At 38.4% G+C, this 14,303-nt stretch overlaps 1 protein-coding gene across 3 annotated transcripts; it reads right to left on the bottom strand.

The window, feature by feature from the left end:
- Positions 1 to 1,236: 1,236 nt before the first annotated feature.
- Positions 1,237 to 13,344, bottom strand: LOC121992821. Of its 3 annotated transcripts, none has more exons than XM_042547409.1 (2): positions 12,475 to 13,344; positions 1,237 to 11,395 (listed from the first exon to the last, which is right to left on the bottom strand). In XM_042547409.1, the coding sequence occupies exon 2, from the start codon at positions 11,284 to 11,286 to the stop codon at positions 5,749 to 5,751; it is 5,538 nt and encodes a 1,845-aa protein (XP_042403343.1). In that variant the 5' UTR covers positions 11,287 to 11,395; positions 12,475 to 13,344; the 3' UTR covers positions 1,237 to 5,748. The 3 variants fall into 3 exon arrangements, with proteins under 3 accessions (XP_042403343.1, XP_042403344.1, XP_042403345.1); XM_042547410.1 differs by lacking the exon at positions 12,475 to 13,344 and having other exon boundaries at positions 1,237 to 6,274; positions 6,827 to 12,100; XM_042547411.1 differs by lacking the exon at positions 12,475 to 13,344 and having other exon boundaries at positions 6,073 to 6,274; positions 6,840 to 12,097.
- Between the last annotated feature and the right edge of the window lie 959 nt (positions 13,345 to 14,303).

Raw genomic sequence — 14,303 nt, 5'->3', positions numbered from 1 at the left:
AATGTCTCCCCATCCTTCACGTCTTGCCTTCTGGAGCTTCCTTCGGCCTTGTCCATATTGTCGGGGTCTTCCTTTGCCAAGAGGCTCCTCACCTCCGAGACTTCATCCATTGCCAAGTCACACTTGGACTTACGTTGCCAAGACTACATACTTGGACTTACATCGCCAAGACTCATTATTGGACTTTCCTCCTTTGCCAAGATCACACTTGGACTTTCCTTATTGTACCTGTATTCTGCACACTCACAATGCATATCAAATACAACAATAAACTTAACTTAAACCTTTGCCCAAACATCAAAACCTAGGGCACCTAGATTGTTTCAACAATCTCCCCCTTTTTGATGTTTGGCAACCTGTTTAAGTTAGGGAAACATAGATGCAATACATATGCCAATAAATATGCAAATCAACTCATGCATAAATAATGGAACCTAAATCCCTAGGCTCCCTGGTAAGCTCTCTAATTGATGTCACAAATAAACTCCCAAATTAATATTATGATCGAAAACCCACAACTACACAAAGAAATGTTTTAGTATAAGGCCCGAGTCGAATTTTCAAGGATTATGCTAGAACGTGCTTGTTTTGGATTAAGAACACACTTTTTGGGTTTTCTAGTTATAAAATGGGGATTTGGTATTCAAAATAAAATCATAGAACTAGAAATGAATTCAAGAACTTAAATTACCCTACTGCAGAATTAATTCTAAGAACCAAAATAAACAAAACTTCAACTATTGCTGCACTAATCTATAAAACTGCAAAGATGCAAATCTGCAGAAGTAAGCTTATGCTAAATAAAACTCAACCTGCTGTGATTATTAAAACCTGCACATTCCGGATTCATCTTGATTAAACTAGATCAATAGTCTCAAACTACCAGCAATTAAAGAGAAACTAAATCTGCTTAGCTAACCTAATTTACCTAATGTAGAATCAAAATGCAACTTACTTATAAACTAATGAATAGCTTAAACAAAACACAGCAGAACCTATTGTACTAAACAGAACACGAAAACAAGTTGCAGAATTCAAGTTGTCCTAACTACAGAACCAAAACATGCAAGAGCAAAACATCACATCTAATTCATCTCACTACAAATTCTCTACTCTTTAACTCCAACTAAAGTATCAATGGATAAAAGGTTAAAACAGAAATGCTAATTTCAGACAAAGAAGATAGAACTGCAGCAATTCTGCTGCACGAACAGAACTAGACATCACACAAAAATAGAACTAAGCATATCAGATTCATGTAGAAAATGAAACTACAACTAAATCCAGACTATAAACTATCAAATTCAGAAACAAATCTGCAGGAATAAGAAAACCTAAGCTAGAAACAAACTGCAAAGAAAACTAAACATCCCTACACCCAAATCTCGAACCAAATTCATCTTCTCCTTGCCGTCACACAAGGATCTGCAGAGAACACTCCAACAGAGATCGGTCTGGAGTCCTCAAGCTTCAAGTCAACCTCAGATTCCTTGTACCAGCTCACAAATACTCAACGAAGTCAGTTTCTGAAATTATTCTCTGTTACACGCTGCTGCATTTCCTGAACTGGCGTCGCGAGCTGAGAAATGAAGCTAGGAATGTTGAGGTGCTGTCGGAAAAGGTTCAGAATCACCGGAGGACCACCGCCGATAATCCCGTGAAGAAATGGAGGCTCAAACCAGAAGAACGCCGCTGGTTTGAGCTGAAAATCGCAGCTCGCAGCTACAGTGCTCTGCTCGCCAAAACGCTTCGCCGATGAAGTACGATGGACGGAATCTGGTCGTCGGAGGCTGAGGAACTCCACACCGATGAAGACAAGCTTGCTCGAAGATCTGGAAGAAGGAAGGGAGCCGCGACCGCGCTGTCAAGAAACTGGCACGATGAACAGTAGAGCGAGCTCACTGTTCACCGTGCCAAACTCTGATTTTATACCTAGGGTTTTTTCCAATTGAGACCTAAGTTCATGTCCAGCTCATGTGTAACTCGAGTCTGAGTTCACTTGGTCAATTAGGGTTTTGGAGTCCATTTGGTTGAGTGAATCAAGCCTCCACTTGAATCATGAGTCCATGTGTACCCTACAAGACCAAATTCACATAATGAGAAATAAGCATGCATTTAAAAGGAAAAATAACATAAAGCTCCTAAAAGACCTTATTTGAAGAATATGATTAAAATTGGAAATTAAAATGTGCAAATGTGTAAGGAACACCACAAATTAACTCAAAAGTAATGTATCAATTCCTAGCTTGTCAAATTCCCCCACACTTATACTTGCACGCCTCGTGCAAGTGAGCCAACTAAAATAACAACTAAGATGGTACCTCCTTCTCCTAACTATTCTTGATCATATCTAAAAGAAAGTAAAAGGAAGTTACAAGTAAGTATCAAGTTTCATAGACTCACGCATTCATGACCTCTATTTTCACCTTGGTTCGATACTTAGTAAATTTCATCCATCATGAATAAAGTGAAAATGATAACATTTCTAATTCTCCCAAGGTAATTTGAGGTGGCTCTCTATTAATCTCAAATCTTGCAAAGGTGGAGGGCACTCAAGCTACTCATAGTAAATCCACTACCATAAGCTTGCTTTTCATCTAATTCAACCTCCATCACAGATATTAAGATGCACATTCATGAAAATTTACAACCATTTGGAAAGAAAAGAAAATTAAAATGTAAAGGTAAGAGTTACTTCTGATCAAGCAAAGAAGAAGACAATTTCAACTTGAGGTGGAAGATATGGCACTAGAATGCTACGTGATGTTCAATTTTTGGCCAAGCATGAAATTCTATTCTTCCAATCCCAATTGCAAGGGACTCTAATCTGCAATAAACCTCAAGGTCTCCATATGTCTTTTCAGACTTCAACTTCTTTTCAGCTGGTAGTCACATTAAATTCAGCCATTCCAAAATCTGATACCTCAAGAATTACAGTTTTTGACTCCTTTAGTATTGAATTTCAAACTTTGGACAGTTTTCAGCTCTAATCTCTTAACTCTGAAATGAGGACTCTTCAGCAAAAATTTCAGCATATAAACTTCTGAGATAACTCACTTGACATTAAATTGCAAGGGCCTTTAGTCTCATTCATTCAGATCAAATTTAATCCAGAAATTAGATACAGAAATGAACATCTTAAGAAATACTGGCACAAATAAGCAACTTCCTTATGGACCAACTGTTCTGCATTTAAATCTGCATTAAGATCCATTAGCAGGTTTAAACTTCTTCTATCTTGTCATCCGATTCAGCAATTGTTCAGCTACAAGGCTTACCTTATTCTACTAAAATGGCACAAAAATTTCAGCTTGGATTTTAGTTTTCCATACTGCATTAATAGCCTGATACCCAAGCTGCAAACTCAATTCTACATTGCCGATTTCAGTTTTTTTTTTTAATGCTGGACTTTGTATCAACCTATCATGTTCAGCCACAAAAATTTTCAATGCTCCTTCATCATGTCTATATAGACCCTTTACAATGCATATCTAAAGACCTTCCATTTTCCAACAGCTCTGGCTCATCACAATTCTCATTCCAAATTGGCACAAAAAACTGCCATTTTTTTCCTGCAAATCTGCACTACTGATTTTCTGCACTATACTCATTCCTGTCATTTCAGCCATCTTCCTCTTTGTTCAATTTCAGATCTGACATTCATTCTCGGATTGAACATCACTTCTCAACATCACTGTCTTCTCTTATTCTTATCATTTAAACCATTTCAGCTTTTCACTGCTGAAAAATTTCTTGCCATTTCAAACTTTAGTGATTGAAATGAATCTTTGTAGAAGCTATTGATGTTAATATCCATTTGTTACTTCGTGTTTCAGCACTTCATCTGAGCTTCTCTCTTACTTGACCTCAATCTGTATTCTTGATACTCCCACAGCTCTCAGCTAAAGAATTTCCCAGTTCTACATTCTTTCCTCACAGAATTCTGAATTCATATTGGTAAACTTGATAACTTCATCTGATGTTACTGCTTCCTCTGTTCAAGCTTCACAATTTATTCCATAAAACTTCACAATCACTTAATCAAACAGTAGCTTGATTTCTGTCTTGTTTCAGCAAGTGACATCAAGTAGGAAGTTACTGCAATTTCTGAATTCCAGCAATGTGACACTTTCAGAATTCTGTCCAGGCATTTGTAAAGAATGGAAAGGGAGTAAACACAAATTGCTGCTAGAAATTCAAGAATTTCAATTCAATTCCAAGGGTTTCAATGCTGATAATGAAAGAGTTGCACACACTTGTTCCCTTTTGATTATGAATTCTGGTTCTGGTATTTTCCTCACTGTTCAAGTTCACTTGCTGCTCCTTTCCTGCAATTTCTCAAAGTAATTGATACTCCATTCAAGTGCTTCATTGATGAAATAATAGTCACCAATTAAATTCTCCATTATAGCCCATTGTGATCAGATTTCAACAGCTACAAATAAATCTCAATTCTGTTGTCCTGACAAAATTTCTGGATTCCTCTTTTCTTATCTTGCAATTGCCATGACAGGTACATACCATTTGTCTCCAGCTTCTTCTTAAATTCCAATTAAACTTCCGTCATTTTGAATCTTGCAATCTTGTTTTTGATACAAAACTGATACAAATTCAGCACTGCACTTCAGAATTCTGTTCTTTAAACTGTCCATGCATCCGAATTCCAATCTATTCACTAACATGAACACTTAACCTCTTCTCTTGCTGCCCTTGCAATGGCACAAAATTTTCACATTTCTCTTCAAAATCTGCCATGCTTGAATTCTGCACTTATTCATTTCTGTCATTCCAGCATCATCCTTCACTGCTTCCTCAAACACAGAATTCCAGCACCTATTCGAACTAAACACCTCCCCCACACTTACTCTTTTGTCCGTCCCGGCCAAAATAAAATCATCACATATCATCTAAGATAACCACATCCAAAGAAATAAAATATGAGAAAAGAATAAAGATATGATGATTTATGACAAGAGAAATAGCAAAAATAGGTGAGGGCAATGTGACAATGGAGTAACCTTCATGAAAATGACTTAATATTGTTCTAGTGGTATTAAATAGATTTAAAGCAAGTTCTAGAGTGAAATAAGCTACAAGTGCATCACTCAAATAGGCTTAAACCTCACTAGGTAAATAAAAGTTATCATACCATTTCATCAATCAAGAATCCATCACTAGTATCAACCTCTTGCAATCCTAGAGTTCATTCATGCAATAAAGTCTTTAAACAAGATAATCAAATTTAACATCCCTTTTCAAATCCCTTAAAATGATACAAGGAAATGTCAAAAGAAGGAAGTACCATTTATTCCTAAAACAAAGACTATCAAGCTTAAAGAAATGGTAACTATCATGCACCTAAAGTGCAAAACTATAACTATGCAAAAATAAAAAACTACTAATGTAACTCAAAATTTATTGATGCAAGAAAATTCTAATGAAACCAAAACTTGTCCTAACATATAAGAAAAACTACTAAAATCTAAAATTTATTCATTTGCAAGGAAACAAAAGATAAAGTGAAACTCCCCTCTAACTTGGATAGATAGCATCAACATGTTCCATTTCCTCCACCACCAAGCCCTTCACTTCTTCATGAAACTTTTTAAGCCTTTGTCCATTAACTTTAAAAATCCGGCCAGTAGACATATCCTGAATCTCAACCACTCCATAAAAGAAAACATTAGTAACACAATAAGGTCCTTCCCATCTAGATCTCAACTTACCTTTAATCAATTTGAGACGAGATCAATATAGAAGTACTTTGTCACCAATTTGAAACTCTTTCACTTCAATTTGTTTATCATGAAATCTCTTGGCCTTTTCTTTGTAAATCCGTGAGTTCTCAAAGGCTTCCAATCTAATCTCTTCAAGTTCTTGAAGTTGCAACTTCCTTTCTTCTCCAACCGTGTCACTATCAAGGTTGCATGCTTTAACCACCCAATACGCCCTATGTTCAATCTCCACAGGTAAATGGCAAGCTTTTCCATATACAATCCTGTATGGAGACATTCCTATAGGGGTCTTGAAAGCGGTCCTATAAGCCCAAAGTGCATCTTCAAGTCTTTTGCTCCAATCTTTTCTATCCGGTCTCACAGTCTTTTCAAGAATTGATTTCACCTCCCTGTTAGACACTTCTGCTTGCCCATTTGTTTGCGGGTGATAGGATGTAGAAACTTTATGTGTAACCCCGTACTTATGTAGCAAAGCCTTCATGTGTCTGTTACAAAAATGAGACCCTTGATCACTAATGATCGCCCTGGGTACTCCAAACCTGCAAAATATATGAGACCTGACAAAACTAACAACAACAGAAGAGTCATCAGTCCGAGTGGGAATGACCTCCACCCATTTGGAAACATAATCAACTGCCAATAAAATGCATACAAATCCAAAAGAGGCAGGAAATGGACTCATAAAGTCAATACCCCAAACATCAAAAATCTCACAAAATAATATAAATTGTTGAGGCATTTCATTTCTAAGTCCTATGTTCCCAGTTCGTTGACACCTATCACATGATCGATAAAAAGCATAAGCGTCACGAAAAAGGGTAGGCCAATACAAACCACATTCTAATATTTTCCTAGCAGTTCTTTGTGGTCCAAAATGTCCTCCACACTCAAAAGAATGACAAAAAATAAGTACAGACTGAAACTCAGAGTCAGGTATGCATCTCCTAATGATCTGATCACTACAAAATTTCCACAAATAAGGATCATCCCAAACATAGAATTTTGAATCACTTTTTAATTTATCTTTTTTAGCTTTTGAAAATTGTTTGGGATAAACATGTGCAACTAAGAAATTCACTAGCTCCGCATACCATGGAGACTCACCCTGCAGCTGTAGAAGCTGCTCATCCCTGAAATCATCATCAATGGCCGAATGATCCAAGTCTCCTTCAATCCTGCTCAAGTGATCTGCAACCAAGTTCTCCTTCCCGCTCCTATCACGTATCTCTAAGTCAAATTCTTGAAGCAGAAGCATCCATCTGATTAATCTAGGCTTTGCATCAGGCTTCTTGAGGAGATACTTCAAAGCTGCATGATCAGAAAAAATAATCACATGAGAACAAAGAAGATATGATTTGAACTTATCTAAAGCAAAAACAATAGAAAGAAGCTCTTTTTCTGTTGTTGTGTAGTTTGCTTGAGCTGAGTCCAAAGTCTTGGAAGCATAGCAAATAACATGTGGTGCTCCATCCACTCTCTGTGCTAGTACAGCTCCCACTGCATAATCTGAAGCATCACACATCAACTCAAAAGGTAAGGACCAGTCTGGGGGTCTGATGATGGGTGCTGAAGTAAGAGCCTCCTTCAATCTGTCAAAAGCCTCCATACACCTCTGATCAAAATCAAAAATGACATCCTTCTGAAGTAGCTGAGATAATGGCAGAGAAATCTTACTGAAGTCCCTAATAAATCTCCTGTAGAATCCTGCATGTCCAAGAAAAGCCCGAACCTCCCGCACGCATGCGGGGTAAGATAAAGAAGATATAGCGCTAATTTTAGCAGGATCTACCTCAATGCCCTTCCTAAAGACTATATGACCTAACACAATGTCATGCTCTACCATAAAGTGACACTTTTCAAAATTCAAAACCAAATCCGTGTCGATACATCTACTCAAAACTCTAGACAAGTTATCCAAACATGCATCAAAAGACGAGCCATAAACAGAAAAATCATCCATGAAAATTTCCATGCAATGCTCTAATAAATCACCAAAAATACTCACCATGCATCGCTGAAAAGTACCTGGAGCGTTGCATAATCCAAATGGCATCCTACGATATGCGAATGTACCGAAAGGGCAGGTGAAGGTAGTCTTCTCCTGGTCCTCTGGGTCAATGCAAATATGAAAATAACCAGTGTACCCATCAAGAAAACAATAATGGGATTTACCTGCCAACCTCTCCAACATCTGATCAATAAAAGGAAGTGGATAATGATCCTTTCGGCTTGCTTGGTTCAGCTTCCTATAGTCCACACATACTCTCCAGGAATTCTTTACTCTCGTGGGCACCAGTTCATTCTCTTCATTAGCTACCACTGTCACCCCTGACTTCTTCGGAACCACATGGATGGGACTGACCCATTTACTGTCAGAAATCGGATAAATGATGCCAGCCTGTAAGAGTCTAGTCACCTCCTTCTTTACAACATCCAAAATCAATGGGTTTAGTCGTCTCTGTGGCTGTCTCACTGGCCTCACATCCTCCTCTAAGTGAATCTTATGCATACAAATGGAAGGACTGATCCCAGGAATATCTGCCAGAGTCCATCCAATGGCCTTTTTATGCTGTCTCAGAATCTCTAACAATCGTTCCTCCTGATCCGGTTCCAAATTCTGAGCTATGATGACAGGTAGCTGCTGATTTTCTCCCAAATAGGCATACTTCAAATGCTGAGGCAATGGCTTCAATTCCTCCTGTGTCGGGTCAACTGTAGGCGATCCTAGGGGTAGAGCTTCTCCTAAGCAATCCCCTACGCATAATTCTTCCTGTCTGGGCAATCCTTGGGGTAATGCTTCTCCTAAGCAATCCCCTACGCATTCACTTGAACTACCACTTCCTTCCACCTCTAAAATCTCTTCCAACAAAGAAGCAATCTCATTCTCTTGGCCAAAATCAGAAACCTCCAAATCTGAATCAATATCTGACAAGAACTCCATGCCATCCAGCTCCTCTGAAATATCCAAGCTAAGTATGGAATGATCCTCTCTAGGATGCTTCATAGCCTCAAAAATGCTGAATCTAACTACTGTATCTCCTATCTCCATGGAAAGAGTTCCAGCATGTACATCTATTTTAGTTCTAGCAGTCTTCAAGAATGGACGTCCAAGAATAAGTGGAGCCCTGTTTGCAAGCACATCACCCTCCATGTCCAAAATGTAAAAATCTGCAGGAAAAATCAACTCCCTCACTTTTACCAATACATCTTCTATCACTCCAGCTGGGTGTGCTTGACTTCGGTTGGCCAATTGAATCACTACACCTGTAGGCTGCAAAGGTCCAATTCTTAATGACTGAAAAACTGATTTAGGCATCACATTAATAGAAGCTCCAAGATCTAGCATCGCATCCTCAAAGATACAATCTCCTATCACACAAGGCACGGTGAAAACTCCTGGATCTTCACACTTCTGAGGGACTGGCTGAAGTAATGCTGAAACATTCTTTCCCATACTTATCAATTCATTCCCCTTTAATTTCTTTTTGTGCACACAAAGATCCTTGAGGAATTTGGCATATTTTGGAATTTGCTTAGTCATGGTAAGCAAAGGCACAGTCACTTCAACCTTGCTGAATAATTTCACCAATTCTTGATATTCTCTAGCCTTTTCTTCCTCCATTTCTTTTCTTGGTTGTACACTTCTTTGAGGGAAAGGTAACGGAATGGAAAACTCAGCTCCTTGCTGGGTAATATTGCTGTCCAGATTCTGTGCAGAATTTTCCAGATTCTGTGCTGAATTTGGAGCTGAATTTGAAGCTGCTGGGTGACTAAATTCTAAGCCGAAATATGCTCCATCAGTTTGATCAGAATCTGAAACTTCTGGTTGATTGAAATGTTGCTGATCAAATCCAGTAATCCCATTCTGTGCAGTATCTGGCTGCTCTAAAGTTGCTGGAAAATTCTGGAAATTCTGTGAACTCGAAGCTGCAAATGGTCTGGAAAAATTTTGCTGCACTTCTACCGGACAATTCTGTTTTGGATCTGAAATTTGTTTACCACTTCGCAGAGTTAATGCACTCACATTTCCCTTAGGATTTGGAGTGGGTTGTGAAGGTAATTGTCCAGATCCTTGATTTTGCATTTGATTGATGTTGCTAGCAAGTTGCCCAATCTGTCTTTCAATGTTTTGCAGCGTTGTATCAGTTCTTTGCTGGTGTTGCTGCTGTTGCATCATTTGCTGCATCAAATCTTCAATTTTCGAGTTGCTAAAGTTGTGCTGAGGTTGCATTGATCTAGGACTTGTAGAAGATGGAAGTGCAAGCTGAAATTGATGTTGATTCGCACTGCTTGGCTGCTGGAAATTCTGCACAGGTTGCTGAATTTGCTGGAAATGGTTTTGCTGATTCTGTGCATTCTGAAATTGTGGCTGAAATGCAACATTCGAATGCTGAAAATTCTGGAATGGTTGAAATTGCTGATTTTGGTTGAAGTTTTGCTGAAATTGTGGCTGTTGGAAGTGCTGATTTTGCTGAGAATGAACTGCTGGATGGTTCTGGAAATAATGTTGATTCTGCTGATGCTGAAATGATGGATGACCAATCTGATTTTGTGTTGGCTGCTGATAAAATGTGTTCCCATACCTCAAATTAGGATGATCCCTCCATCCCGGATTATAAGTTGAAGAGTTGGGATCATACTTGTGTTGCTGAAATTGAGGTCTTGAAATGGCTGCAACAGATTCATCTTGATATAAATTAGGACAATGATCCGAAGAATGATCTTGGCTTGAACAAATTCCACACAACTTCATCATTGATAAAGGAAAATTTGAAACATGACTCGAATTTTGCAACGCCATTTGCTTCACTAGAGAGGTCAATTCTTGCAAATTGTTTCTGATTTCTTGTTGCTCATTCGAAACCAAATGAGTTTCATTAACCACTCTAGTCCCAAGAGCTCTACTCCCAAATTGCTGTGAATTTTCTGCCATATTTGAAATTAACTCTCTTGCTTGATTTGGAGTCTTATTCACCAAGGCTCCTCCAGCTGCTGCATCTATCATGCTCCTATCCATGGGAAGTAAACCCTCATAAAAATATTGAACAAGGAGCTGGTCACTAATTTGATGTTGTGGACAACTCGAACACAGCTTCTTGAATCTCTCCCAATAATCATAAAGAGTCTCTCCCACTACTTGCTGAATACCACAAATACTCTTCCTGATAGTTGCAGTCCTAGAAGCGGGGAAAAATTTCTCCAAAAATGCTCTCTTCATATCAATCCAACTCGTAATGTATCCAACTGGAAGGCAATATAACCAGTCCTTTACTGCTCCTGTCAAAGAGAATGGAAAGGCCCTCAACTTAATGTCTTCTTCTGAAATCCCCTGTGATTTCATGGTGGAACAAACCACATGGAACTCATGTAGATGGCGGTTGGGATCCTCTCCTGATAACCCTTGAAATTTGGGAAGCAGATGAATAAGTCCTGATCTAAGTTCAAAATCTCCTGCCAAGTCTGGATAAGTAATACATGAGTACTTATAAGCCACATCTGGTGCTGCAAGCTCTTTCATAGTTCGATCCCCTTCTGTTATCTGATTATCCATCTCTGAAATTCTGCTCTCACAAGTTGCTGCTGACCTAGCTTGTCTCCTTAAAGCCCAAAAGGTTCTCTCAATCTCCGGGTCAAGTTCAAGCAATGTTGCAAAGGAAGACCTAGTCATGCAAGCCAATAAACAATCAAAATTCAGTAGATATTCAATAAAATCAGAAAAATCAGCAAACTAAAGCTGAGAAATTATTCACAATCCAAAACAAACAAACAATTCTAGCAAAGTTTAAAAGTATTCCCCGGCAACGGCGCCAAAATTTGGTAAGCTCTCTAATTGATGTCACAAATAAACTCCCAAATTAATATTATGATCGAAAACCCACAACTACACAAAGAAATGTTTTAGTATAAGGCCCGAGTCGAATTTTCGAGGATTATGCTAGAACATGCTTGTTTTGGATTAAGAACACACTTTTTGGGTTTTCTAGTTATAAAATGGGGATTTGGTATTCAAAATAAAATCATAGAACTAGAAATGAATTCAAGAACTTAAATTACCCTACTGCAGAATTAATTCTAAGAACCAAAATAAACAAAACTTCAACTATTGCTGCACTAATCTATAAAACTGCAAAGATGCAAATCTGCAGAAGTAAGCTTATGCTAAATAAAACTAAACCTGCTGTGATTATTAAAACCTGCACATTCCGGATTCATCTTGATTAAACTAGATCAATAATCTCAAACTACCAGCAATTAAAGAGAAACTAAATCTGCTTAGCTAACCTAATTTACCTAATGTAGAATCAAAATGCAACTTACTTATAAACTAATGAATAGCTTAAACAAAACACAGCATAACCTATTGTACTAAACAGAACACGAAAACAAGTTGCAGAATTCAAGTTGTCCTAACTACAGAACCAAAACATGCAAGAGCAAAACATCACATCTAATTCATCTCACTACAAATTCTCTACTCTTTAACTCCAACTAAAGTATCAATGGATAAAAGGTTAAAACAGAAATGCTAATTTCAGACAAAGAAGATAGAACTGCAGCAATTCTACTGCACGAACAGAACTAGACAGCACACAAAAATAGAACTAAGCATATCAGATTCATGTAGAAAATGAAACTACAACTAAATCCAGACTATAAACTATCAGATTTAGAAACAAATCTGCAGGAATAAGAAAACCTAAGCTAGAAACAAACTGCAAAGAAAACTAAACATCCCTACACCCAAATCTCGGACCAAATTCGTCTTCTCCTTGCCGTCACACAAGGATCTGTAGAGAACACTCCAACAGAGATCGGTCTGGAGTCCTCAAGCTTCAAGTCAACCTCAGATTCCTTGTACCAGCTCACAAATACTCAACGAAGTCAGTTTCTGAAATTGTTCTCTGCTACACGCTGCTGCATTTCCTGAACTGGCGTCGCGAGCTGAGAAATAAAGCTAGGAACGTTGAGGTGCTGTCGGAAAAGGTTCAGAATCACCGGAGGACCACCGCCGATAATCCCGTGAAGAAATGGAGGCTCAAACCAGAAGAACGCCACTGGTTTGAGCTGAAAATCGTAGCTCGCAGCTACAGTGCTCCGCTCGCCAAAACGCTTCGCCGATGAAGTACGATGGACGGTATCTGGTCATCGGAGGCTGAGGAACTCCACACCGATGAAGACAAGCTTGCTCGAAGATCTGGAAGAAGGAAGGGAGCCGCGACCGCGCCGTCAAGAAACTGGCACGATGAACAGTAGCGCGAGCTCACTGTTCACCGTGCCAAACTCTGATTTTATACATAGGGTTTTTTCCAATTGAGACCTAAGTTCATGTCCAGCTCATGTGTAACTCGAGTCTGAGTTCACTTGGTCAATTAGGGTTTTGGAGTCCATTTGGTTGAGTGAACCAAGCCTCCACTTGAATCATGAGTCCATGTGTACCCTACAAGACCAAATTCACATAATGAGAAATAAGCATGCATTTAAAAGGAAAAATAACATAAAGCTCCTAAAAGACCTTGTTTGAAGAATATGATTAAAATTGGAAATTAAAATGTGCAAATGTGTAAGGAACACCACAAATTAACTCAAAAGTAATGTATCAATTCCTAACTTGTCACTCCCCCTTCACCTAAGCTCTCCCTTGAGTTAGGATTTCCCGCAAAGGTAAACTTCTCCACCTTTGCCTAAACAATTGCTCCCCCTCGAGCTAGGATTTCCCGCAAAGGTAAACTTCTCCCCCTTTGCCTAAACAATTGCTCCCCCTCGAGTTAGGATTTCTTGTAAAGGTGTATAGGTTTCCCACTTAAACCTAAACTTCTCCTCCTTTGCCATACATCAAAAAGAGCTCCAACAATATCCCAATTGTTGAAAACATGTCACCCAAATTGACCCTAAACTTATATATTTATCCCCCATGAATCTCATACATTTAAACGAGTTGACACGGTTAAGAACAACGTTGAAAAATACTTTTAGGTTGGTATCAGTCGACTAAACTAGGTACCAGTCGACTGCCCCCTTCGATTTCCACACATAGAACCTTCTGTGTTCGAAATACACTGTTACTAGTCGACTGGAATCGAAACCAGTTGACTGGCCTCATAAAAATGAACTTACAGAGACATTTTGTGCTAAAAAACATTGTTACCAGTCGACTGGTAACTGTACCAGTCGACTGGTACTCTTTTTGGCAAAAATCAACCTTTTTTACTTACTTTCATAAATGCGCCAAAAATTCCACAGACCTCCAAAAAATCCCAAATTTTGTGGAGAGGTCTATTTTATCCATGTCTACTTGGGAAATATATATATATAAATATATTTATCACAGATCCCAAGATTGACACAAAATTCAAAACTAGCTAAATAGTTCAATTGAACATTAACCTAAAGTCATAGTTTTGGCTTCCTCTTGATGTATCTGCCCATACTAAACCACAATACTTCCCTAGCATGAGTTTATATGACATCTATACATCAAAAACTAATTTTTATGTAATATGACCCCCAATGTCATATTTTCATGCATGAAACACTTCCCAATTATGCTAACCCACTAGGTTAGAGACT

This window comes from Zingiber officinale, chromosome 6B, assembly GCF_018446385.1.
Source record: "Zingiber officinale cultivar Zhangliang chromosome 6B, Zo_v1.1, whole genome shotgun sequence".
Lineage (NCBI taxonomy): Eukaryota > Viridiplantae > Streptophyta > Magnoliopsida > Zingiberales > Zingiberaceae > Zingiber > Zingiber officinale.
Note: the sequence above shows the minus strand (reverse complement) of the source record. Positions and strands in the feature narration are given on the sequence as shown.